Source organism: Mobula birostris, chromosome 4 (assembly GCF_030028105.1).
Source record: "Mobula birostris isolate sMobBir1 chromosome 4, sMobBir1.hap1, whole genome shotgun sequence".
Taxonomy (NCBI): Eukaryota; Metazoa; Chordata; class Chondrichthyes; order Myliobatiformes; family Myliobatidae; genus Mobula; species Mobula birostris.
The window spans coordinates 201,759,978-201,786,495 of NC_092373.1; the positions used below are offsets into that span (position 1 = coordinate 201,759,978).

The 26,518-nt window shown below is 45.5% G+C and overlaps 2 protein-coding genes across 2 annotated transcripts in view; both read left to right on the forward strand.

Moving 5' to 3' along the window:
* Nucleotides 1-22,415, forward strand: part of nagk (N-acetylglucosamine kinase) — a 43,213-nt gene extending 20,798 nt beyond the window's left edge. Inside the window, exons 2-8 of the mRNA XM_072256769.1 lie at nt 4,331-4,472; nt 6,465-6,575; nt 9,569-9,681; nt 10,674-10,761; nt 15,621-15,718; nt 16,598-16,676; nt 21,106-22,415. Coding sequence (XP_072112870.1) covers nt 4,331-4,472; nt 6,465-6,575; nt 9,569-9,681; nt 10,674-10,761; nt 15,621-15,718; nt 16,598-16,676; nt 21,106-21,293 — 819 coding nt within the window. The 3' untranslated portion in view covers nt 21,294-22,415. The remainder of the gene's footprint in view (nt 1-4,330; nt 4,473-6,464; nt 6,576-9,568; nt 9,682-10,673; nt 10,762-15,620; nt 15,719-16,597; nt 16,677-21,105) is intronic.
* A 2,387-nt stretch (nt 22,416-24,802) lies between these two features.
* Nucleotides 24,803-26,518, forward strand: part of LOC140196112 (uncharacterized) — a 69,746-nt gene continuing 68,030 nt past the window's right edge. The window contains exons 1-2 of the mRNA XM_072254818.1: nt 24,803-24,921; nt 26,020-26,153. The gene's annotated coding sequence lies outside the window, so the exon portion shown is untranslated. The remainder of the gene's footprint in view (nt 24,922-26,019; nt 26,154-26,518) is intronic.

The following is a 26,518-nucleotide window of genomic DNA, read 5'->3' on the forward strand; positions in this document are numbered from 1 at the left end:
GGAGACGGAGGAATTGCAAGAAGGGGATGGCGTTTTTGCAAGAGACAGGGTGAGAAGAGGAATAGTCCAGATAGCTGTGAGAGTCAGTAGGCTTATAGTAGATGTCAGTGGATAAGCTGTCTCCAGAGATAGAGACAGAAAGATCTAGAAAGGGGAAGGAGGTGTCGGAAATGGAGCAGGTAAACTTGAGGGTAGGGTGAAAGTTGGAGGCAAAGTTAATGAAGTCAACAAGCTCAGCATGCGTGCAGGAAGCAGCGCCAATGCAGTCACCTACCACCCCACCAGCCTCCGGGTCCAACATATTATTCTCCATAACTTCCGCCACCTCCAACGGGATCCCACCACTAAGCACATCTTTCCCTCCCCCCCCACTGCTTTCCGCAGGGACTGCTCCCTACACAACTCCCTTGTCCATTCGTCCCCCCCATCCCTCCCCACTGATCTCCCTCCTGGCACTTATCCGTGTAAGCGGAACAAATGCTACACATGCCCTTACACTTCCTCCCTTACCACCATTCAGGGCCCCAAACAGTCCTTCCAGGTGAGGCAACACTTCACCTGTGAGTCGACTGGGGTGATATACTGCGTCCGGTGCTCCCGATGTGGCCTTCTATATATTGACGAGACCCGACGCAGACTGGGAGACCGCTTTGCTGAACATCTACGCTCTGTCCGCCAGAGAAAGCAGGATCTCCCAGTGGCCACACATTTTAATTCCACATCCCGTTCCCATTCTGACATGTCTATCCACGGCCTCCTCTACTGTAAAGATGAAGCCACACTCAGGTTGGAGGAACAACACCTTATATTCCGTCTGGGTAGCCTCCAATCTGATGGCATGAACATTGACTTCTCTAACTTCCGCTAATGCCCCATCTCCCCCTCGTACCCCATCCGTTATTTATTTTTATACACACATTCTTTCTCTCACTCTCCTTTTTCTCCCTCTGTCCCTCTGACTATACCCCTCGCCCATCCTCTGGGTCCCCCCCCCCCCGCCTGTCTTTCTCCCCGGACCTCCTGTCCCATGATCCTCTCATATCCCCTTTGCCAATCACCTGTCCAGCTCTTGGCTCCATCCCTCCCCCTCCTGTCTTCTATCATTTTCGATCTCTCTCCCCCCCCCCCCCCCCCACTTTCAAATCTCTTACTAACTCTTCCTTCAGTTAGTCCTGACGAAGGGTCTCGGCCTGAAACGTCGACTGTGCCTCTTCCTAGAGACGCTGCCTGGCCTGCTGCGTTCACCAGCAACTTTGATGTGTGTTGCTTGAATTTCCAGCATCTGCAGAATTCTTGTTGTTTGCATTATTTATGTATAGCTTTTTCATATATTCAAATATATTTCTCTATTTTCCTGTAAATGCCAACAAGAAAATGAATCTCAGGGTTGTATAGAGTGACATACAGGTACATCATTCCTGCCCTCACCTGCCGATCAACCTGCTAACTCTTGTTCTGCCCCTTACCTCCCACCCCACCATTTTATATGGGGTATCTCTCCCTTTCCTGTCCAGATGAAGTCTTGAGCCAAAGCATCAGCTGTCCATTTCCTTCCACACATGCTGCCTGATCCTCAGAGTTCTTCCAGCAGTTTGTATGTATGTTCCAGATTCCAGCATCTGCAGTCTCTTATGTGTAGACATTTTTTTTGACCTTGGCATCAATGCCCATATACAACGAAGTAATTGGAAACTATTTTAAAATGCTTCATTATGCCAACCTTTGATACAAATCTTAACTTTGAACACAGCTCAGAATCAGGTTTAATATCCCTGGCATATACTTTGTGGCAAAGTTTGCGGATGATGCGAAGATAGGTGGAGGGGTAGGTAGTGCTGAGGAAGCAATGTGATTGCAGCAGGGTTTAGAAAAATTGGAAGAATGGGCAAAAAGGTGGCAGATGGAATACAATGTTGGGAAATGTGTGATAATGTATTTTGGTAAAAGGAACAAAAGTACAGACTTTTATCCAAATGGGGAGAAGGTTCAAACATCAGAGGTGCAAAGCGACTTTAGGAGTCCTCGTGCAAAACTCCCAGAAGGTTAATTTACAGGTTGAGTCTGTGGTGAAGAAGGCAAATGTAATGTTGGCATTCATTTCAAGGGGAATAGAATATAAAAACAAGGAGATAATGCTGAGGCCTTCTGAGACACTAGTCAGGCAGCATAGAGTATTTTCAACAGTTTTGGGCACCATATCTCAGAAAGTATGTGTTATCATTGGAGAGAGTCCAGAGGAAGTTCACGAGGATGATTCCAGGAATGAAGGAGTTAACATATGAGGAACGTTTGGCAGCTTTGGGCCTGTACTCACTGGAATTTAGAAGAATGTGTGGGGATCTCATTGAAACTTACCGAATATTGAAAGGATTAGATAGAGTGGATGTGGAGAGGATGTTTCCTGTAGTGGGGGGTGTCTAGAACTACAGGGACAGCTTTAAAATTGAAGGATGACCCTTTAGAACAGAAGTAAGGAGGAATTTTTTTTAGCCAGAGAGTATTGAATCTGTGGAATGGTCTGCCACAGATTGTGGTGGAGGCCAAATCCGTGGGTATATTTAGTGTGAAAATTGTTAGTTTTCTGATTGGTTAGGGTATCAAAGGTTATGGCGAGAAGGCAGGTGTATGGAGTTTTGTGGGATCCAGGAACAGCCATGATGGAATGGCGGAACGGACTTGATGGGCTGAATGGCTCCTATGTCTTATGGTTTTAAGTTGTGAAATTTGTTGTTATGCGGCAGTAGTACAATGCAATTATTTACTGTATTATGTCAGGCAGTGTGTGTGTGTATATATACATTTTTTTATGTTACTAAGTAGTGCAAAAAGAGAAACAAAAAGTAGTGAGGTTGTGTTTATTGGTTTAATATCCATTCAGAAGTCATTTGGCAGAGGGAAGAAGCTATTCTTGAATCATTGAATGTGTGTCTTCAGGATCCCGTACCTCCTCCCTGATGGTCGCAAGAGAAGAGGGCATGTCCTGGGTGATGGGGATCCTTAATAATGGATACTGCTTTTCTGAGGCATCACTGCTTGAAGATGTCCTGAATGCTGGGGAGACTAGTGGCCATGATGGACCTGACTGAGTTCGCACCTTTCTGCAGCTTATTTCGATCCTGTTCAGTGACCCCCTCCCCCATAACAGACGGTGATACAGACAGTTAGAATGCTCTCTAGAAATCTGTGAGTGTCTTTGTTGATATAGCAAAGCTCCTTAAACTCCTCATGAAATATAGCCACTGGTGTGCCTTCTTTGTAGCTGCATCGATATGTTGGGCTCAGGATAGATCCTCAGAGATGTTGACACCCAGGAACTTGAAATTGCTCACCCTTTCCAGTTCTGATCCTTTGATGAGGACTGGTGTGTGTTCCCTCATCTTACCCTTTGAAGTCAACGATCGGTTCTTTGGTCTTAATGATGTTGGGTGCAAAGTTGTTGCTGCAGTACCACTCAACTAATTAACTAACAGTATAGGCCCTTCTGTGCATCCCTGTACAGTACAGGGATGTGCCAACCTATTTTTAAATTTATTTAGTGGAGTAAGCCCATCCAACTCTGCGAGCAGCGCCGCAGAGCAATCCCCCAATTTAACTCTAGCCTAATCTTGGGACAATTTACAATGACCAATTAACCTACCAACCAGTACGTCTTTGGACACTGGGAGGAAACCAGAGGAAACCCAGGTGGTCACGGGGAGATTGTACAAACACCTTTCAGGCAGATTAATCTAACCTTTCCCTCCTACGTGGCCTTCCATTTTTCTATCATCTATGTGCCTATCTAAGAGTCTCTTAAATGTCCCTAATGTACCTGCCTCCACCACCACCCTTGTTCACATACCCACCAATCTCCATGTAAAGAACTTGCCTCTAACATCCCCCACTAATACTTTCCTGCAATCACCTTAAAATTATGCCCCCTAGCATTAGCCATTTCCTTCCAGGGAAAAATGTCTCTGGATGTCTACTCAATCTACGACTCTTATCATCTTGTACACCTCTGTCAAATTGCTTCTCGTCCCTCTTTGCTTTTAAGCAAAGATTCCCAACCTGGAGCCCAGGAACCCCTTGCTTAATGGTATTGGTCCATGGCGTGAAAAGGTTGGGAACTCCTGATCTACAGTGAAAAGCCTTAGCTCACTCCACTTACCCTCTTAAGACATGCTTTCTATTCCAAGTAGCATCCTGGTAAATCTCCTCTACACCCTCTCTAAAGCTTCCACGTCCTTTGCTTTTAGTCCAGTAGACAATTTCCTCTCCGTTGCACGGACGTGGGTCGTTATTAACCAGTTTCAGCTACCTCTTATTTCAGTGCTTGCTCCTTTCTCAGGGAATGTCACTGAGCGGCGGAGAGCAGAAAGAAGCCATCAACAAACTGGTTCAGCTCCTGAAGGAGAGGTACCCAAACTTGAGTGAGAAATACCACATCACCACGGATGCAATAGGAGGGATAGCCACTGCCACCAATAGGGGTAAGACTCACTGGAGTTGCTTCTTTAAGCAGTTATGCGTTTGATGTCAGGCTCCTCTTCCTTCACCTCCACGCATATTTCATAGGCGGGGAGTCCTCACCCTTCCACTGGCAATGGCTCGCTGCACAGATTCTCAAACTTGAAGGCACAGCACAAGGTTAACTTCAGGATTCTTAGTAGTATTAAGGAACAGGCAGGTCTTCCGGGTAAATGTCCATAGATCCGTCAAAGTTGCCGCACAAGTTCACAGTAAATTTATTATCGAAGTACATATACAATAGGTCACCATGTACTACCCTGAGATTCATTTTCTTCAAGACATACACAGTAAATGCAAAAAACACAATAGAATCAATGAAAAAACACACCAACAGGATAAATGACCACTGTGAAAAACAAAAATAAAATGTGTAAGTACAAAAAGAGGGGAAAAAATAATTGTAAGAATAAATAAACAAGTAATAAATATCAAGAACAAGAGATGAAGAGTTTTTGAAAGTGAGTCCATAAGTTGTGGGAACAGTTCAGTGACAGGGTAGGTGAAGTTGAGTGAAGTTATCCCCTCTGTTCAAGAGCCTGCTGGTTGAGGGGTAATAACTGTTCCTGAACCTGGTGGTGTGAGGTCTGAGGCTCCTGTACCACCCTTCTGATAGCAGCAGTGAGTTGAGAGCATGTCCTGGATGGTAGGGGTTCCTGATGATGGATAGAGTGGTTAAGACGGCATATGATGTGTTGACCTTCAGTAGTCAGGGGACTGAGTTCAAGAGCCATGAGGTAATGTTGCAGTGTTATCAAACTCTGGTTAGACCACACTTAGAATATTGTGCTAAGTTCTGGTTGCCTCCTTATAGGAAGGGGTGTGGAAGCTTTAGAGAGGGTCCAGAGGAGAGTCTGGGTTACAGAGCATGTCTTATGAGGATAGGTTGAGCAAGCTGGAGATTTTCTCTTAGAAGTGAGGGTGACTTGCTAGAGATGTATAAGATGATAAGAATCATAGAAAGGTTGGACTTTTTCCCAAGGTGGAAATAGTTAATGTTAATGCAATTGGAGGAAAATACAGTTGGGATATCGGGATAGATAATCTTACACGGGGGGGATATTAGGGAGAACATGCAAACTCCACGTGGACGGCACACAATGTCAGTGTTGAGCCAGGGTCTGTCTTGCTGAAAGGCATTGACTTGGCCAGCTACACCACTGCCACCTCCTACTCCTAAAGACACGCCCAAGACGGACTGACTTCATCTCTGTGCTGGAATTGTAGAGTAGACTCGTTGGGCCGAATGCCCCAAGTCATCTTCTATGCCTTATGGTTTAGTGGATTTCCTGCTGCCTTCTGTGGAGAAACTGCAGGGGTGAATGCTGGCAGTCAGCCCCAGTCTCTATGTTGGGAGTCTCTTTGATCTGCCTTTAGACCACACAACATAGGAGTAAAATTAGACCTTTTGGTCCATCAAGTCTACTCTGTTGTTCCATCATGGCTGATTTATTATCCCTCTCAACCCCATTCTCCTGCCTTCTCCCCGTAGCCTTTGACACCCTGATTAATCAAGAAGCTATCAACCTCTGCTTTAAATATATCCAATCACTTGGCCTCCAAAGCCGTCAGTGGCAATGAATTCCACAGTTTCACAACTCTCTGGCTAAAGAAATTCTTCCTCATCTTGCTTTAAAGATACGTCATTTTATTCTGAGGCTGTACCCTCTGGACCTAGACTCACCCTCCCTAGGAAACATTCTCTGCACCACCACTCATATCTAGGCCTTTCAATAAGTTTCAGTAAGATCTCACTTGATACTCCAGTGAGTACAGATCCACAGCCTGAACTCTCCCACTATTGGAAGTGTTTCTCTCGACGTCCTTCCTACCTAGTGCTGTACTCTTCTGTTGTACTTGCTTACGTTGTCCTTTCGGTGCTCACTAGTTTGCGAGGTGCGCTCTTTGAACTGAACGACCCCCTCTAAGTCAAGTCTCGTCGTCTTTGCTCCCAGGCGGAATCGTGCTGATCTCGGGAACGGGCTCCAACTGCAAGCTCGTCAATCCGGACGGGTCCGAGATCGGCTGTGGAGGCTGGGGTCACCTGCTGGGAGACGAGGGATCCGGTGAGTGGGGGAGAAGCTTGGGAGTACCCATTGAGCGGACCAGGCTTCCGTGCATCTTGGTACTTTTGGTTTTGACTGCTTGGCTGCTTTGATTCTTTCTGGAGAGTTTGGAACTCTGGACTCATCCAGAGTGGTTTTGAAATAAATTTTTATCAATGTGTACCATATACAACCTTGAGATTCACTTTCTTGCAGGCAGCCACTGGACAATAAAGAAAAACCATATATAACAAAGGTAGAATTCCTGAGAGTGAGTCTGCAGGCCAAAAGGTTTCAGCTCGAAACGTCGACCGTGATTTTTTTCCATGGATGTTGCCTGGCCTGCTGAGTTCCTCTATCATTTTGTGTGAGTCGCTGCAGGTTGTGTCGTCAGTTCTGCGCTGAGATGAGTGAAGCCTGGTGGTTGTAGGAAAGCAACTGTTCATGAACCCGGTGGTGTGGGACCCAAGACTTCTACACCTCCTGCCCCATGGCAGTAGCGAGAAGAGAGGGAGCTAGGTCAAACGCAGGCAGACGGGAGGGGCTCAGGATGGGGATTTGGGCTGTCATGGAGCAGTGGGGCTGATCACCAGTTCTCTTTCTGCTCTTGGGCCTCGACACTTCCATCTGGCTTGAAGCCTGCCCCGGCAATGGCCGACCTTTTGCCCGCTTCATGGTGCTGTACCTGCATTCCGGAGAGTAAAGAGCTGAAGTGTCAGTGCTGTGACCAGGAACTGAACCAGGGATGTTTAGGTCTGGAGTGTCATGCTGTCCCAGCTGATCTATTTCAACGTCTCAGAACAACGTTAGATGCATAGGAAGAATGTCAGAAAGGATTTCCTAAGCTGTGAATTTCATATCATTTGAAAAGCACTGAACAAGAGTTACAAGTTTGATTCCTGGTTTAGGGGCTTTTCTGTGAAGAGCGATTGAAACTTTACCTACAAACTGCATCATAGAATGTTTATAGAAAGGAATGGGGGCCATTCGACCCTTTGTTTCCATGTCTGCTCTGTGACTGTGTAACTTCCTGGGGTTCTGAAGAATGAAAAGTGATTCAGAAGAATTGATTCGCTTTTCAAAAAAAAAATGAAAAATGTTCCAAAACAAAAAGAATCATTAAAAAATTTAAAAGAACCCGTTAGGACAGGGGTTCCCAACCTTTTTTATGTTGTGGACCAATACTAGTAATCGAGGAGTCTGGAGACCCCAGGGGGTTGGGAACCCCTGCCCTAGGAGAAAATCATGCTCTACCTGGGTTTATGGACCATTCAGAAATTTGATGGTGGAAGGGAAGAAGCTGTTGTTAGGATATAGAAGAGTACAGGTCCTTTGTAAGTACAGTGGATTCCAGCTAGTTGGGACACATCAGGACCAGTACATTTTGGCACAATTAAGCCGCTGCCCCAATGAACCCAGGTTTCATGGAAATAGTTAAAAATGTATAAAAAAGACAAACTACTGTTTAATCAAGTAACAAGTTATATTTTAATGAAATACTGAACAAATTAGAATGCTACCAATGCTACCACAGTACTATAGAGCTGTACTAGTTCCTAGGAGTTATCGATGGAGAAATTCATTTAGTGTATGCTGCTGTGTTCTTTTGATTAAGTGTAAATGAACAAAATCAGTACAGACACTTAGTGTAGATAATTGACTACCTTTGGTACAGTGCTTTCAAGAATCCCAGCCTCCAAACCTTCATTTTCATTGTAACATTCAAGGTGATTGTGGATACCTTCAAATTCTTTGCAGTTCCTCACACAAAATGCTGGAGGAACTCAGCAGACCAGGCAGCATCTATGGAAAAAAAGTACAGTCGACATCTTGGCCCAAATCGCTGACTGTACTTTTTTCCATAGATGCTGCCTGGCCTGCTGAGTTCCTCCAGCATCTTGTGTGTGTTGCTCGGATTTCCAGCGTTTGCAGATTTTCCCTCCTTCGCTGTTCCTAGCCTGTTGAAGTAGTGAAGCTATTTCATTTTTACTCCCACTGTTTGTGACATCTCCAAGCCTGAATGCACGAAACCACAGTGAGCAGCACAGTTCTGAACTGCCTTACTGTTTATTAGTAGTGCAAAAAGTGAACAAAAGTAGTAGTGCAAAAAGTAAACAAAAGTAGTGAGTTCAGGTCTGTTCAGGAATCTGATGGCAAAGGGGAAGAAACTGTTCCTGAGATGTTCTGTCTTCAGGCTCCTGTACCACCTCCTTGATGTCAGCAATGGAACGAGGGAATATCCTGGATGAAGGGGGTCCTTAATGATCGAAACTTCCTTTTTGAGGCATCGCCTTTTGAAGGTGTCTTTGATGCTCAACAATCCCTTTGTCCTCCCTGTCCCTCTTTCTTAGTAAAGTTAAACTGCACTTCAGAATGAGATCTATTATCACTAGTATATGTTGTGAAATTTGTTGTTTTCTAGCAGTGAAACTTGTGGCAGCAGTACAGTGCAATACATTTATAAAAGGCATCAGTTAGTCTTGCGAGACCATGGATCTGCGCCTGGAAAGTCTTCACTCTCCAGGACGCAGGCCTGGGCAAGGTTGTATGGAAGACCAGCAGTTGCCCATGCTGCAAGTCTCCCCTCTCCACGACACCGATGTTGTCCAAGGGAAGAGCATTAGGACCCATATAGCTTGGCACCAGTGTCGTCGCAGAGCAATGTGTGATTAAGTGCCTTGCTGAAAGACACAACGCATTCCCTCGGCTGGGGCTCGAACTCACGACTTTCAGGTTGCTAGTCCAATGCCTTCACCACTTGGCCACGTGCCCACAATACATTACTATAAGTCATAATAAGAAATATAAATAAGCAAAAAGAGAGATGGTGTTTATGGACCATTGTTGGTGGAGGAGAAGAAGCTTGTTGAGTGTGTGTCTTCTGTACTTCCTGCTCCCTGCTGGTAGTAATGTGAAGAGGGCATGTCCTGTGTGGTTGGGGTCCTTAGAGGAATGAGGTTTGGATGGTGGCAGATGGACCAGTGTCAATAAAACCCTCTGCTTTCTCCTTGCAGCTTATTGGATATCCCACTTGGCTATCAAGACTGTGTTTGACGCCACGGATAACTTCAAGCGCACACCCTATGACATCTCGCTGGTACAGAAGGCCATGTACAATTACTTCCAGGTCAGAAGTGCCGGTTTGTGAATTCTTTCCTGAGGGAATTTGTATATTTAGAGATACAATGCAGATCAGGCCCTTCTGGCCTAACGAACCGTGCTGTCCCCCCCGCCCCCCATTTAACCCTATCCTAATCACAGGACAATTTACAATGACTAATTAACCTACTAACCTGTACGTCTTTGGAATGTGGGAGGAAACCAGAGCACCCGGAGGAAACCCACACAGTCATGGGGAGAACACGTAAGCTCCTTGAAGATAGCACCAGAATTGAACTTTGAACTGTAATGATGTCGTGCTAACCCGCCACACTACCATGGCGCCCATAGAATGCCATTTGGTGCTCCGTCTTTCTACACTCCATGCTATTAGAAAGTATAGGAAAAGACAGATTGCAAATAAAGATTTAGGAGGTTAAAGTAAAAGTTTATTATCAAAGTATGTGCACCATCAGTGGAATCTAGTGTGGTCTTCTGCTGTAGCCCATGCGTTTAAGGTTTGACATGTTGTGTAACCAGAGATGCTTTGCTGCACACCACTGTTGTAACACGTGCTTAGTTGAGTTACTATCAGCTTGAACCAGTCTGGCCATTCTCCTCTGACCTCTCTCATTAACAAGGCATTTTTCCTCACAGAACTGCTGCTCACTGGATTTTTTTTTTTTGTTTGTTTTTTTGCACTGTTCTCTGTAAAATCTAGAGCCATTCATCAGAACTGGAACAGTGTGTTTTATTGGTAACGTTAGAGGAATAGAAGAAAGAAACCTCACAGTAGAGCACGGTGGAGCGCACCTCCCAGTAGGTGACGGAGACAGAAATCCTCATATTTGAAAAAGGGAGCACATGATGCTTTAGTGACGATATCTGAGGCACAGTAGATGCAGCTGTCTTCAACATGGAACTGGATTTTGTGTTAGCCCGAGCAGAGAGATAGAGCCTTGGCTCCTGTGAAAGACGACAGATCTGGCCCTCAAACTCTCCTCTCTCCAAAATATGCAGATATCCAATCGGATGGACCTCCTTACTCACTTCTATCGGAGCTTTGAGAAATCTAAAATTGCTGGACTTTGTCAAGTATTAGCCAAAGGTAAACTCGCTTGAGGGCGTAATCTTCTTCTCTGAATTGTTCGTTTGCTGGGTTGGGTGGGGGGGGGGGGTGTACATTGCTTCTCTTTCTGTCCAGTCAGACGCCTTCAAATTGACAGCATCTCCTCTTCCCAGACTGTCATTGCCGAGTTCCATCTTAACCTAGCTTCTCGTAACACAGCCCCTCAAACATAGCATACTGATGTAAAACTCAGCTCTATCAACTCACGCTCGTCTAGGGGAAACTGCTGTCTGCCCGCCAAACTGTGTCTCACGTTTGCGTAGATGCTGTGTAAAGTACCCACAACGTAAAATATCAGACTACACAATGTACGATTAAGTGATTGCACTTTATAACTCTTTTTGGTGGTGTGGTTAGGAGAAACAAATAAAACAAAGGCGCCACTCAGTAAATTTATCAGTTTTGGGCACAAAATAAATCATTGGAGCTCACGGAATCAGTTCTCCTTTTCGCCAATCGATCTCCTCCGAACTCGGTTGACGCTCGGCTGGGACCACCCCCGGTGGTCTACCAGAGCGCTTCCCACGCGTCCGTCCTCCTCTCTTCTCCTCAACGAAAGCCCACGCACTCACCCCGGTTCCCATACATACAGATAGAATAACATGACTTCCACTGGTTAGTTCCTCCGTTATCTGTAGTTATAACCCAAACATCGCAGCTACAGAGAACCATTACCTCGTCATTTAACATTACAGAGAAGCCATTTTGTTAGCCTTAACAGTTAACATTATAGTTAATTTTACTGAGAACCCTACACTGATAACATCCAGATCCCTCTTATTTTCTTCTGACCCAACATCACTTCTTTCACAACCGGGATCCATAGTTGGACGAGTAGACATGAGATTGTGGGCTGTGAAAGGAGACACCCGGACGGTGTCTGGGTCAGGGATGTCTCAGGTCAGGTCCACGGCATTCTAAAGTGGAACAGTGAGCAGCCGGAAGACCTGGTGCATTTTGAAGAGAGAATAGAAGGAATTGGGTAGAAAGCTGTAAAGCAGGACCTCAAGGGTAGTAATCTCTGGATTGCTGGCTGTGCCATGCACCAGAGAAGATAAGAATAAGGTAATTAGGCAGATAAATGCATGGCTGAGGAATTGGTGGTGCAAGGGGTAGTGTTTCAGATTTCTGGATCATTGGGATCTCTTCTGCGGACAGAATGACCTGTATAAAAATGACAGGTTACACCGGAACCCAAAGGGGTCTAATATCCTTGGGGGCAGGTTTGCTAGGGCTGTTGAGAAGAGTTTAAACTTATTTGGCAAGGGGATGGGAACCAGAGTGATCGGGGTGAGGATGGGGTAGTTAACATACAAGTAGATGCAGTGTGTAGTGAGGCTGTGAGGAAGGATAGGCAGGTGATAGGACAAAGTTGCAGTCAGTGGGATGAGGTGAACTTCACATGGTCTCTCAGAAAGGCGTAAAAGATAGTATCAGTTTTCAGAGAAGATAGGAATTCCCTGCAATTTCCTGGACAAATGTCACCGACCAACATCAGGGTAGTTCAGATTATCTAGTTGTATCACATTGCTACTTATGGGATCTTGTTGTCCACAGATTAGCTGACTTGCTTCCATATGATCACATTGGAGAGTAGTTTAAAAAGGCCTTTCTTTGTTCCAAACTTTAGGACATTCTGACATGGTGAAAAGTTGTGCACGATCTTTCCCATTTATTGGAATCAGAAGAGTGCAGTACTGGGACAGGCCCTACTGAGAATGATGCCCAGTTAATCTAATCTCTTCTGCCTGTAAATGGTCCATATCCCTCCATTTCCCCAGAATCAAGTTTAATATCACCACCATATGTCGTGAAATGTGTTGTCTTGGCAGCATAATAATAGAAAAAAATGAATTACATAAAAATAGTTAAATAAGTTGAGCAAAAATAAAGACAACAAAGTAGTGAGGTAGTGTCCAAGGGTTCGCTGTCCATTCAGGAATCGGATGGCAGAGGGGAAGAAGCTGTCCTGAATCATTGAGAGTGTGCCTTCAGGCTTCTGTACCTGCTTCCTGATGGCAACAATGAGAAGAGGGCATGTCCTGGGGGTCCTTAATGATGGATGCACCTTCCTGAGGCATCGCTCCTTGAGGATGTCCTGGATACTATGGAGGCCAGTGCCCATGATGGGGCTGAGTGAGTTTACAACTTTCTGCAGCTTTTTTCGATCCTGTGCAGTGGCCCCTCCACACCAGACGGTGATGCAGCCAGTGAGAAATCTGTGAGTGTCTTTGGTGACATATCAAATCTCCTCAAACTCCTAATGAAATTATAGCCACTGTCGTTCCCCCTTTCTAAGTGCATAGCTCCAGCTATGCAGATTCTTATTGACATATTCATGTGATTGTCTGACAGCCACTATCATATCTACTTCTACCACCCACCTCTGGCAGCCCAGTCTTGGCACCTATCATTTCAACTCTGTAAAAGAAAACAACTTGCCTGGAAAATATCCCCTTTAAACTTTGCCTCTTTTCACCTTAAAGCTATGCCCTGTAGTATTTGATATTTTTACCCTGGGTACAAGATTCTGACTCTCTGCCAGCCTCACAATTTGTTGTTACTATATGTTTAAAATATGCCCCATAACTTTATCAACTTTTATCATGTCCCCCATCAGCCTCCAACGCTCCAGTGAAATCAAACCAAGTTTGTCCAATCTCTCCTTGCAGTTAATAATCTAATCCATGCTGTATCCTAGTGAACACTGTTCCCTCTCAGCTGCACATGTGTACGGCCGCGCAGTAACTGAAATGCTCCCGTGCACATCACCTTTGTTGCTGCACGGCTGGAATAAAGACAGATGAGAAAAAGCTTACGAAACATGAAATATTTTCTTTGTTGTACTGCATTCCATTAATAATAAATAAAGGCACCCGTTAGTCTTGCGAGACCATGGATCTGCGCCTGGAAAGTCTTCACTCTCCAGGGCATAGGCCTGGGCAAGGTTGTATGGAAGACCAGCAGTTGCCCATGCTGCAAGTCTCTCCTCTCCTCGACACCAATGTTGTCCAAGGGAAGGGCATTAGGACCCATACAGCTTGGCACCAGTGTCACTGCAGAGCAACGTGTGATTAAGTGCCTTGCTCAAGGACACAACACGTTCCCTCGGCTGAGGCTCGAACTCACGACCTTCAGGTCACTAGTCCAATGCCTTAACCTCTTGGCCACGTGCCCACACATAATGCATTTCGTTATATCCTTTAATTAGCAAATAAAATTTTTAACAAAGGAATTTTCCAAAGATTCAAAGTATCTATACAGAATACAACTCGGATTCATCCTCCCATAGCAGCCACAAAACAAAGATTTAACACCATGGAACCCATTCAAGAAAACTTCAAACACCCTACGCGTGAAAAACAGAACAAATTGCACAAATGGCAAAATTATATTTTCAATTTTCATTCTAAGTGTTTGTAGCATGCATATTACAAACAAACAAAACATTCAAAATGCTGCACAGTTTTCAGGCTGTGTAAAAATTTCCTGTTCAGAACAACGGTTGCTCCATGCAGCTTTCAAAAGAAATCAGAGGGAACTCTTCTGCGCCCTCTCCAAAGCCTCTACGTCCTTCATGTAATGGGGTGACCAGATCCGCTTTTGGATGGTCTGGTATGACAATTCAATGGCGCAGGAACATAAGCTGCAGAGAGTAGTGGACTTGGGCCAGTACATCATGGGCACCTCCCTCCCAACTTTTGACAGCATCCCTCTGAGGCACTGCCTCAAGAATGTCCCAATGAGTTGTATAGCACGGGAACAGGTCCTTCCAGCCAACTGGTCCGTGCTGAGCAAGGTTGTCCCATTTGTCAGTGTTGGGTCCGGAGTTTTCTGAGCAATTCCTGTCCATGTACAACAGATTCTGCAGATGCTGGAAATTTGGAGTAACACACACAAAATGCTGGAGGAGCTCAGCAGGTCAGGCAGCGTCTGTGGGAATGAATAAACAGTCAACCTTTTGGTTTGAGACCCTTCTTCATGACTGGAAAGGGAGGGGGAAGACTGGAATAAAATGAGGGGAGAGGAAGGAGGATAGGTGAAGCCATGTGAGTAGGAAAGGTTAAAGGGCTGGAGAAGAAGGAATCTGATCGGAAAGGAGCATAGACCATAGGAGACAGGGAAGGAGGAGGGGACCCGGGGGGGGGGGGGGGTGATACGCAGGTGAGAAGAGGTAAAAGGCCAGAGTGGTGAATAGAAGAAGAAGGGAGGAGGAGGGAAAATTACTGGAAGGAGATATCAATATTCATGTCATTAGGTTGGAGGCTACCCAGATGGAATATAAGATGTTCCTCCTGCACCTTGACGGTGACCTCATGCAGCATTTGTCGTCAAAGATCCCCATCATCCAGGCCAGGCCATCTTCCCACAGCTGCCACTGGGCAGGAGGTACAGAAGCCTGAAGTCCCACACCACCAGTTTCAGGACCAGCTACTTCCCTTCAACCATTTGGTTCTTGAACTAGCTGGGGCAACCCTAATCACTACCTCAGTATAACAACACTGTGACCATATGTGTTCTTGTTTATATAATCTTATTTTTCTTGCAAATGTTGTGTCTCTGCTGCTGCTGCAAGTAAGTTTTTCATTGCATCTGTGAATGTACTTGGGCACCTCACGATGAGCTTGACGTCGACTGTTTAAACCAGGGTCTCCCAACTTTTTTTATACCTTGGACTCCTGCCATGAACCAAAGGGTCTGTGGACCCCTGTTTTAGACCATCTTAGTAGCTGGAGATGTCTGTGCTGTCCAACTCCTTCGGGAGATTTGATCATGATGGTGGTAGGAGAGAAGGGGACAACAATGAAAACTTGTTTTTATTTAAACATTGCTTTCAGTGGCAAAAGATGGAGACGCGTTGAGCTGCAGTATGTTCAGAAGAGCAGGACAGGAATTGGCTCGGCATGTGGTGGCTGTGATACCGGCTGCAGACAAGGTGAAATAAAATCGAACATTTGCATCGGTTTGTGCTTGGATAACTCCTGAAATCAGACGTTTTCATTGCGAAGAACAAAAAAAAAGTAGATGGGTATTCTTGAGGAACATACACAAAATGCTGGAGGAGCTGATCAGTTCAGGTAGTGTCTATGAAAAGGAATAAATGGTTGACTTTTGCGCTGGATCCATGTGATTTTTCAACATACTTTAGAGTTATTTATTAATTGAAGGGTAAATTGAAATACAATACAATGGAAATCTTTCCCATTTTGTAAACTTTTTCTGGTATGTCTTTATTCCAGCTGAGTAGCAACAAAGGCTATGTGCGCTGGAGCATTTCAGTTACTGCGCGGCCGTGCACCCATGCAGCTGAGAGGGAGCGGGGTAACAACATTTAAAACACAGTTGGACAAGTACATGGATCAGAAAGGGTGTGGGCGAGACACAGGGAATTAACTGGTTTGGATGGGACATCTTGGTCAGATGGGCCAAAGGGCCTGTTTCTGTGCTGTACAACTCTGAGTGAGTTGGGTGGTAACTGAAGGGACCAGTTGTTACTGGTGCTTCTCTGCCTGAGCTGGGTGACAAGATTAGGACCCAGAAGAAAAGGACATCCCCTTTGAACAGAGATGAGAAGGAATTTCTTAGCCAGAGGGTGGTGAATCTGTGGAATTCATTGCCACAGAAGGCTGTGGAGGCCAAATCATTGGATATATTTAAAGCGGAGCTTTTGGGTTGAAGCCAGGAAAATGAGGTTGAGAGGGAAAATAAATCAGCCAAGATTGAATGGTGCAGTAGACGTGATGGGCTGAATGGCCTAATTCTGTCTTATGGACTTACAGGGTTTAGGTTTAATTGAGGTTTTCCTCTGTTTCAGATACTTTTTGAGGGGGAGCTTGGTCTACCGATAGTCTGCGTGGGATCGGTTTGGAACAGCTGGGACTTGCTCAAAGACGGTGAGTTCTTGGGGTGGGGGGGAGAGGAGGGTCGTGAAGAACTCTCTCAAGACACCGCCTTGGGAGTCGATCCCTCTTTGGAATTGGATTTACTAACCCATGTACCTTTTGGAATATTCCAAAGGCATATGGGTTAGTAAGTCCAATTCCAAACGAGGGTCACAGGGAAGAACGTACAAACCCTTTCTGGACAATAGTGGAAATAGAACTCGAATCACCAACACTGTAAAGTGTGACGCTGCCCACTAAGGCTGTGTATGAGGTGCTGCTCTTTGGCAGTAGAGGTGGTTGTGGATAGACCTGTCGCTGTGGGAGTGGGAAGGGGTCTCTCAGTAGCAGTGGTCTCCTGATGAACAGCCATTTTAGGCATAGTGGATTGTGTAATGCTTTACAGTGCCCGTTGTGAATCTGGGTTCAATTCCGCCGCAGTCTGTGTAAGGTGTATATTCTTCCCGTAAACACATGGGTTTCCTCTGGTGTTCCGGTTTACTCCCACATTCCAAAAACATACAAGTTAGGGGAATTACATTGCGGGCTGCCTCCAGCACATCTCCATAAGATATGGCAACAGATCCAGGCCGTTCGGCCCATTGAGTCTGCTCCACCATTTCACCATGGCTGGTCCATTTTATCTCCCAGCTCCAATCTCCCCATGCCCCTTCATACGCTGACCAATCTAGAATCTGTCAACCTCTGCCATAAGTATACATAAAGACACCCCTCTATTCTGAGGCTGTGTCCTCTGGTCCTAGATTCTCCCACCACAGGAAACATCCTCTCCACCTCCACTCTACCAAGGCCTTTCACCATTTGATAGGTTTCAATGAGGTCACCCCTCATTCTTCGGAATTCTAGTGAATACGGGCCCAGAGCCGTCAAACACTTCATATGACAAGCCGTTTAATACTGGAATCGTTTTCATAAACCTCCTTGGAATCCTCTCCAGTATCAGCACATCCTTTCTAAGATAAGAGGCCTAAATCTGTTCACAATACTCCAAGTGAGGCCTTACCAGTGCTTTATAAAGTCTCAATATTGCATCCTTGCTTTTATATTCCAGTCCTCTGGAATGAAAGTTAAAATTCTATAGGAATAAATGCCTTCTTTACCATTTTACCATTACTCAATCTGAAAATTAACCTTTAGGGAATCCTGTACAAGGACTCCCAAGTCCCTTTGCACCTCAGATTTTTGAATTTCCCCTCCATTTAGAAAATAGTCTACCCTTTTATTTCTTCTACGAAGTGCATGACCATACACTTCCCAACACTGTATTTCATCTGCCATTTCTTTGCCCTTTCACTTAATCTCTACTTCTCTACTTCCTCAAAACTACCTGCCCTCCACGTATCTTCATATCATTTGCAAACTTTGCAACAAAGCTATCAATTCCATCTTCCAAGTTATTGATGTAAAACATAAAAAAGAAGCGGTCTCAATACAGACACCTGTGGAACACCACTAGTCTCCGGCAGCCAAGCAGAAAAGGTTCCTTTTATTACCACTCTTTGCCTCCTGCCATTCAGCCACTGCTTTATCTATGCTGGTATCTTTCCTGTAATACCATGGGCTCGTAGCTTGTTAAGCAGCCTCATCTGTGGCATCTTGTTAAAAGCCTTCAGAAAATCCATGTACACAATATCAAGTGATTCTCCTTTGTCTATCCTGCGTGTTATGTCTTCAAAGAATTCCAACAAATGTCAAGCAAGATTTTCCTTAAGGAAACTATGCTAACTATGGCGTATTTTATGATGTGCCTCCAAGTATCCCGAAACCACATCCTTAAGAATCGACTCTTCGTCTTCCCAAACACTCTTCATCTTCCCAGCCACTGAGATCAGACTAACTGGCCTATAGTCTCCTTTCTTCTGCCTCTCTCCCTTCTTGAAGAGTGGAGTGACATTTGCAATTTTCCAGTCTTCCAGAACCATTTCAGAATCTAGTAATTCTTGAAAGATCATTACTAATGCCTCCACAATCTCTTCAGCCAGCTCTTTCAGAACCCTGGGGTGTAGACAATCTAGTCCAGGTGACTTATCTTCAGACCTTTTTTCCAGCTGGCCAATATCCAGTCCCACCTCTCTTTTACACTTCATATATCTCAAGAAACTTTTGATATCCTCTTTAATATTATTTCTAGCTTACTTTCGTATTCCATCTTTTTCTTTATGACTTTTTTTAGTTACCTTCAGTTGGTTTTTAAAAGCTTCTAAATCCTCCAACTAATTTTTGTTCTATTATATGCCCTGTCTTTGACTTTTATATTGGCTTTGTCTTCTCTTGTTAGCCATGGTTGTGTCATCTTGCCTTGAGAAAACCTCTTCCTCCTTGGGATGTATATATCCTCTTCCTTCCGAATTGCTTCCAGAAATTCCAGCCATTGTTGCTCTGCCATCATCCCTGCTAATATTCTTTTGCAATCAGTTCTGGCCTACTCCCTTCTCATGCCTCTGTAATTCCCTTTACTCCACTCTAATACTGATACATCTGACTTTAGTTTCTCCTTCTCAAATTTCAGGGTGAGTTCAATCATATTAAGACCTCCTAAGGGTTCTTTTACCTAAACTTTCTAATCAATTCTGATTTATTGTACAACATCCAATCCAGAACAGCTGATCCCCTAGTGGGCTCAACCGTGAGCCGCTCTAAAAAGCCATCTTGTAGGCATTCTAGAAATTCGCCCTCCTAGAATCCAGCACCAACCTGATTTTCCTAATCTGCCTGCATATTGAAGTCCCACATGACTATTGTAACGTTGCCCTTTTGGCATGTATTTTCCATCTCCCATTGTAACTTGTAGACCACATCCTTACTACTGTTCAGGGGTCTGTATATAACTCCCATCAGAGTCTTCTTACCCTTATCTCTACCCGCAACAATTCAACACCTCTTTCATCTCTTTCTAATGATTTGATTTCACTTTCGTGCCAACAGAACCACACCATCCCCCTGCCTACCTGCCTGTCCTTTTAGTACAGTGTGTATCCTTGGACATTAAGCTCCCACTATGATCTTTCAGCCATGATTCAGTGGTGCCTACAATGTCATACATGCCAATCTGTAACTGCTACTAGTTCATCTACTTTATTCTGCACACTGCACACATTCAAATATAACATCTTCAGTCCTGTATTCACCCATTTTGATTTTGTCCACCTTTTACATTGCAACTCATCCTGTTGACTGCAATTTTGCCCTATCAACAGCCTCTCCTCACTACCCATTGCTTCTGTTTGTAAACCAACTACCTCATCTTCAGCACTATCACTCTGCCAAATTAGCTTAAACCCTCTCGAGCAACTCTAGCAAACCTGACCGAAAGGATATTGGTTCCCCTCGGGTTCAGGTGTAACCCATCCCTTTTGTACAAGTCCCCAGAACAGATCCCAATGAACCCTTGCCCTCTACACAAGTTAGTCAGCCATGCATTCACCAAATCATCCTGTTCTTACCCTGACTGGCACATGGCACAGGCAGCAATCCAGTGATTAATATCCTGGAGGTCCTGTTTCTCAGCTTTCTAAAGTCTCTCTTCAGGAGTTCCTCATATTTTCTACCGAAGTCATTGGTCCGAATATGCACCAAGACCTCTGGCAGCTCACCTTTGACCTTGAGAACGCCATGGATCCAATCTGAGACATTGCTGATCCTGGCACCTGGGAGGCAGCATACCACCTGGGTGTCTCTGTTGCACCCACAGAATCTCATCTCTGTTTCTCTGACTATGGAATCTCCTATCAACTCTTCATTCCTCTTCTCCTCTCTGCTGCTCTGAGCCACTGCACCAGGCTCAGTGCTGGAGACCCAGTCACTGTGCCCCCCACCGCCCCCGGTAGGTCATCCCCCACAACAGTATGTAAAGTTACAGACTTATTATTGAGGGGAATTCCCTTCCTTCCCCTGATAGTCACCCAGTTACTTGTCTCCTGCAACCTAGGGGTAACTACTTCCCTGTAACTCCTACCTGTTACCTCCTCATTCCCCCGTATGAGTGGAAGGTCACCAAGCTGCAGCTCCATTTCCTTAATACGTTCTCTGAGGAGCTGCAGCTTGGTACACCCAGTGCAGACGTGTTCATCCGGGAGGCTGGAGATCCCATCCCGCACAGAGTACAAAACACTGCCCTTGGAGCTATCCTCACTACACTACTCTGCCTTAACAGGTGAGGATTGAGCAAGTGAAAAACAGAAAGGGAAACTTACCAGATACTTTACATCACCCAAGCCAGATGAGCCAAAGCCACTCCCAACACTGGCACACTCAACTGACTATCTCAAACGGTGTTGGTTGTTGGCGCAAAGTGACACATTTCACTGTACGTTTCGACGTACATGTGGCAAATAAAGCAAATCTTTATCTTTAAATCTTTAGCTCCACTTCCTTGCATTCAATGCTGTAGAACCGAAGTCCCTGCCTGTTTTCTCCTTAGGGTTTCTCGAGGTGCTGGCGGAAGCGAGGCAGAAGCCAGCGGAGAAGCTGCTGTCCAAGTTCTCCCTGATGAAGTTGAAGCAGCCGTCAGCGGTTGGAGCAGCCAGTCTTGGCGCCAGGCACATTGGTTACGATTTACCAATGCAGTACATGGATAATGTGACAGTCTTCTACACACACTGCTACTAACCCCAGTGAACCTGCCCGTCGTGGAGGCAGGGGATTATGTGGCTTTGACCAGGGAGCCTGCTTGATCAGAGATGTAAATATGACGTAATTACGGACACTCAGTGATTCCTTTCCATGCCCGTACTTTGGATGTTTACCAATCAAAGGTTTAATTGCAATCTAATCAATCATGTCCTTATCAGTAACACAGTCCTGGAAAACAATATCATTCACTTTCTGCCCCTCTCTCAGGGCAACACTTAAACAGGGGTGGGAGTTATTGTGCACAACTTTCTACCCCTCTCTCAGGGCAACACTTAAACACAGGTGGGCGTTACTGTGCACAAGTTTCAGTCCTGCACAACTGCGATCTGATCTTCAGGTGCCAGACAAGGGGGTCAGCATCAGATGACAGGTGCAGGGGGGGTCATCTTTAGGTGTCAGACATGTGGGGGGCATGTGTGGGTCATCTTTAGGTGTCAGACATGTGGGGGAGGGGTGTCACCATTAGGCACTGGCGGCACGGGGTTACTATTAAATGTCGGCCTGGGAGTTTGGGAGGGAGGTGTATGGGCAACCATTCACACCCACAACCCATGTAGTGTTCTTGGTCTGTATGAAGGCGTGGCAAGTGGTGGGAGATGTGTTTGTGGAGTATTTTCCATCTTTTGCATTTAGTCTGTGTTTTCTGATGGTAGAAAGAGGCCATTCAGCCCTTCAAGCCCATGTCAGCTCAGTCCCATTCTTTCCCTTATTTTCTGTCTGTCTCCATTGATCTTCCTGCCATCTCCTAACGCACAAAGTGTATTTTGCAGTAGGTGATTAGTCTGCCAACACCCCCTGCCCTACTCCTCGACTCCCGCAATTGCGAGGTGGGAAGGAACCAGAGCACCCAGGGGAAACTCATGGTCTCCGAGAGGACGTTGTCAGCACCTGTCGTCTGAACCGAACCTGGGTCTCTGGAGCTGTGGGGCAGCAGCACTGCCCAAAGAACATGTAACAATTACTGACTGACCCGTTCGGCTCATGGGTCAGCGAAAGCGAAATAGTGACGTGCACCCTGATAACATTCCCGAAGAGAACTGTATTTTATTGGAGATTGTCAGAATATATTTGCACTTTCATGACGGATAATGTTATGAACCATGAAAATGCTTGTCTGTTTTTTTTAACTCACTGTTCATTTGTTTGATCTGCAACTAGGCAGAAGGATTGAAGGTGAGAGAGAGGGCCTGTTGAGATAGTCATAGTCATACTTTATTGATCCCGGGGGAAATTGGTTTTCGTTACAGTTGCACCATAAATAATAAATAGTAATAAAACCATAAATAGTTAAATAGTAATATGTAAATTATGCCAGGAAATAAGTCCAGGACCAGCCTATTGGCTCAGGGTGTCTGACCCTCCAAGGGAGGAGTTATAAAGTTTGATGGCCACAGGCAGGAATGAATTCCTATGACGCTCTGTGTTGCATCTCGGTGGAATGAGTCTCTGGCTGAATGTACTGCTGTGCCCAACCAGTACATTATGTAGTGGATGGGAGACATTGTCCAAGATGGCATGCAACTTGGGACAGCATCCTCTTTTCAGACACCACCGTGAGAGAGTCCAGTTCCATCCCCACAGCATCACTGGCCTTACGAATGAGTTTGTTGATCTTGTTGGTGTCTGCTACCCTCAGCCTGCTGCCCCAGCATACAACAGCAAACATGATAGCACTGGCCACCACAGACTCGTAGAACATCCTCAGCATCGTCCGGCAGATGTTAAAGGACCTCAGTCTCCTCATGAAATAGAGATGGCTCTGACCCTTCTTGTAGACAACCTCAGTGTTCTTTGACCAGTCCAGTTTATTGTCAATTGGTATCCCCAGGTATTTGTAATCCTCCACCATGTCCACCCTGACCCCCTGGTTGGAAACAGGGGTCACTGGTACCTTAGCTCTCCTCAGGTCTACCACCAGCTCCTTAGTCTTTTTCACGTTAAGCTGCAGATAATTCTGCTCACACTGTGTGACAAAGTTTCCTACCGTAGCCCTGTACTCAGCCTCATCTCCCTTGCTGATGCATCCAACTATGGCAGAGTCATCTGAAAAGTTCTGAAGATGACAAGACTCTGTGCAGTAGTTGAAGTCCGAGGTGTAAATGGTGAAGAGAAAGGGAGACAAGACAGTCCCCTGTGGAGCCCCAGTGCTGCTGATCACTCTGTCGGACACACAGCGTTGCAAGCACACGTACTGTGGTCTGCCAGTCAGATAATCAAGAATCCATGACACCAGGAAAGCATCCACCTGAGATGTTGAAGGGTTAGGAGGGACACTAGTTTTTGGCGGTCTATAGAACGTGATCTTTGGTGGGTGGTGGGTTCCTGATGCTCTCTGTTGGAACAACGGGGGGAGGGTTGATTCTTTGCTGCTGGGAGGGGGGCTTTGGGGTTCTCTGGCCCTACATTCCTCCTTAGAACACCTGGAGAATAAAGACGCATACGTAAGGCTCCTTTTCATTGACTACAGCTCTGCCTTTAATACCATCATTCCAAATAAACTGACTCCTAAGCTCCGGAACCTGGGCCTTAGCACTCAGATCTGCAGCTGGATCTTCAGCTTCCTCACAGACAGGACCCAAGCTGTAAAAATAGGGGACAAGCTCTCCTCTACAATCACTCTGAGCACCGGTGCCCCACAAGGCTGTGTACTCAGCCCCCTGCTGTACTCACTGTACACCCATGATTGTGTAGTCAAGTTTCCATCAAACTCTATATAAGTTTGCTGATGACACAACAATTGTAGGCCGTATCTCGGGTAATGATGAGTTTGAGTACAGAGAGGAAATTAAGAAACCTGATGGCATGGTGCAAAGACAATAATCTATCCCTTAACGTCAGCAAGACGAAGGAATTGGTTGTTGACTTTGGAAGGAGTAGCGGACCACACGTTTACATCGGTGGTGCGCAAGTGGAACAGGTCAAAAGCTTTAAGTTCCTCGGGGTCAATATCACAAATGACCTGACTTGGTCCAACCAAGCAGAGTCCACTGCCAAGAAGGCCCACCAGTGCCTTTACTTCCTGAGAAAGCTGAAGAAATTTGGCCTGGCCCCTAAAACCCTCACTAATTTTTATAGATGCACCGTAGAAAGCATTCTTCTAGGGTGCATCACAACCTGGTATGGAAGTTGTCCTGTCCAAGACCGGAAGAAGCTGCAGAAGATCGTGAACACAGCCCAGCACATCACACAATCCAATCTTTCATCCTTGGACTCACTTTACACCGCACGCTGTCGGAGCAGTGCTGCCAGAATAATCAAGGACACGACCCACCCAGCCAACAGACTTTTTGTCCCTCTTCCCTCCGGGAGAAGGCTCAGGAGCTTGAAGACTTGTACAGCCAGATTTGGGAACAGCTTCTTTCCAACTGTGATAAGACTGCTGAACGGATCCTGACCCGGATCTGGGCCGTACCCTCCAATATCCGGACCTGCCTCTCAGTTTTTTTGCACTACCTTACTTTCCTTTTTCTATTTTCTATTTATGATTTATAATTAAAATTTTTAATATTTACTATCGATTTGTACTCCAGGGAGCGCGAAGCGCAGAATCAAATATTGATGTGATGATTGTACGCTCTAGTATCAACTGTTTGGCGACAATAAGGTAAAGTAACGTCCATTCTTTATTTTTTTCCCTCTCTGTTTCAAGGATTCCGGCAAAGAGTAGACAATAGGTGCAGGAGTAGGCCATTCAGCCCCTCCAGCCAGCACCACCATTCACTGTGATCATGGCTGATCATCCACAATCAGTACCCTTTTCCTGCCTTCTCCCCATATCCCTTCACTCTGCTATCTTTAAGAGCTCTATCTAACTCTTTCTTGAAAGAATCCAGAGAACTGGCCTCTACTGCCTTCTGAGGCAGAGCATTCCACAGAACTACAAACCTCTGTGTGAAAAAGTTTTTCCTCAACTCTGTTCTAAATTGTCTGCCCCGTATTCTTAAACTGTGGCCTCTGGTTCTGGACTCCCCCAACACCAGGAACATGTTTCCTGCCTCTAGTGTGTCCAATCCCTTAATAATCTTATATGTTTCAATCAGATCCCCTCTCATCCTTCTAAATTCCAGTGTATACAAGCCCAGTTGCTCCAATCTTTCAACATATGACAGTCCCGCCATCCCGGGAATTAACCTTGTGAACTTACGCTGCACTCCCTCAATAGCTAGAATGTCCTTCCTCAAATTTGGAGACCAAAACTGTGCACAATACTCCAGGTGTGGTCTCACCAGGGCCCTGTACAACTGCAGAAGGACCTCTTTGCTCTTTTACTCAACTCCACTTGTTATGAAGGCCAGCATGCCATTAGCTTTCTTCACTGCCTGCTGTACCTGCATGCTTACTTTCAGTGACTGATGAACAAGGACACCTAGATCTCGTAAGGATTGCAGGTTGCATACTGTGTACATTCTCTGGTATTAAATTGAACCATTGAGCTGGTTTCAATGACCAAAGATAAGTCATTATAATTGTGGTGTAGTGTGATCATTCACGTCAAGTATGTTGTTCTCTTGATGGAGAACGCCTGTGCATGGCTTTGTTTAACCGGGGGAGTCTGATGCACGGGCAGCCACCACACGGTTCCTGACAAATCAGAGTCAGTCAGGGTCCAGTGGCATGGAGCTCAGGGCAACTGGGGACCTTTTACTGCTGTGGCCTTCCTCCATCTTCACTGCCGTTGTGATGTGTCATTGTCTTTTGCCAGCCGCACCACTGGGGTCATAGTTGGATCGCTCTTTGTCTGGAATGTCTCCCCCTTGACCTTACCGCCATGGATGACCCTACCAGGAACTAAGCTCCAGGGTCTCAGTAACCCACAAGCCTCTCCATCATGACAAGGTAACGACCCTTGGAGAAGGTATAGGGTACGTCGTAGAGCAATACAGCATAGATGCTGTGTCATCAGCCCAGCCAGTCCTGTGCCCACCCAGCTAGTCCCAATTTCCTGCACTTGGCCAATATTCCTCTAAGCCTCGTACCTTCATGAACCTTTCCAAATATTTCTTAAATGATACTATTATACTTGCTTCAACCACTTTCTCTGGCAGCTCATTCCACGTTCTCACCAGACTCTGAATGGAAAAGTTGCCCCTCAGGTCCCTTTTAAATCTTTCCTATTTCACCCTAAAGCTGTGTCCCCTACCCTAGGGAAAAGTCTGTTACCATCCTTATCTATGCCTCTCTTAATTTTAAATGTTTCTTTA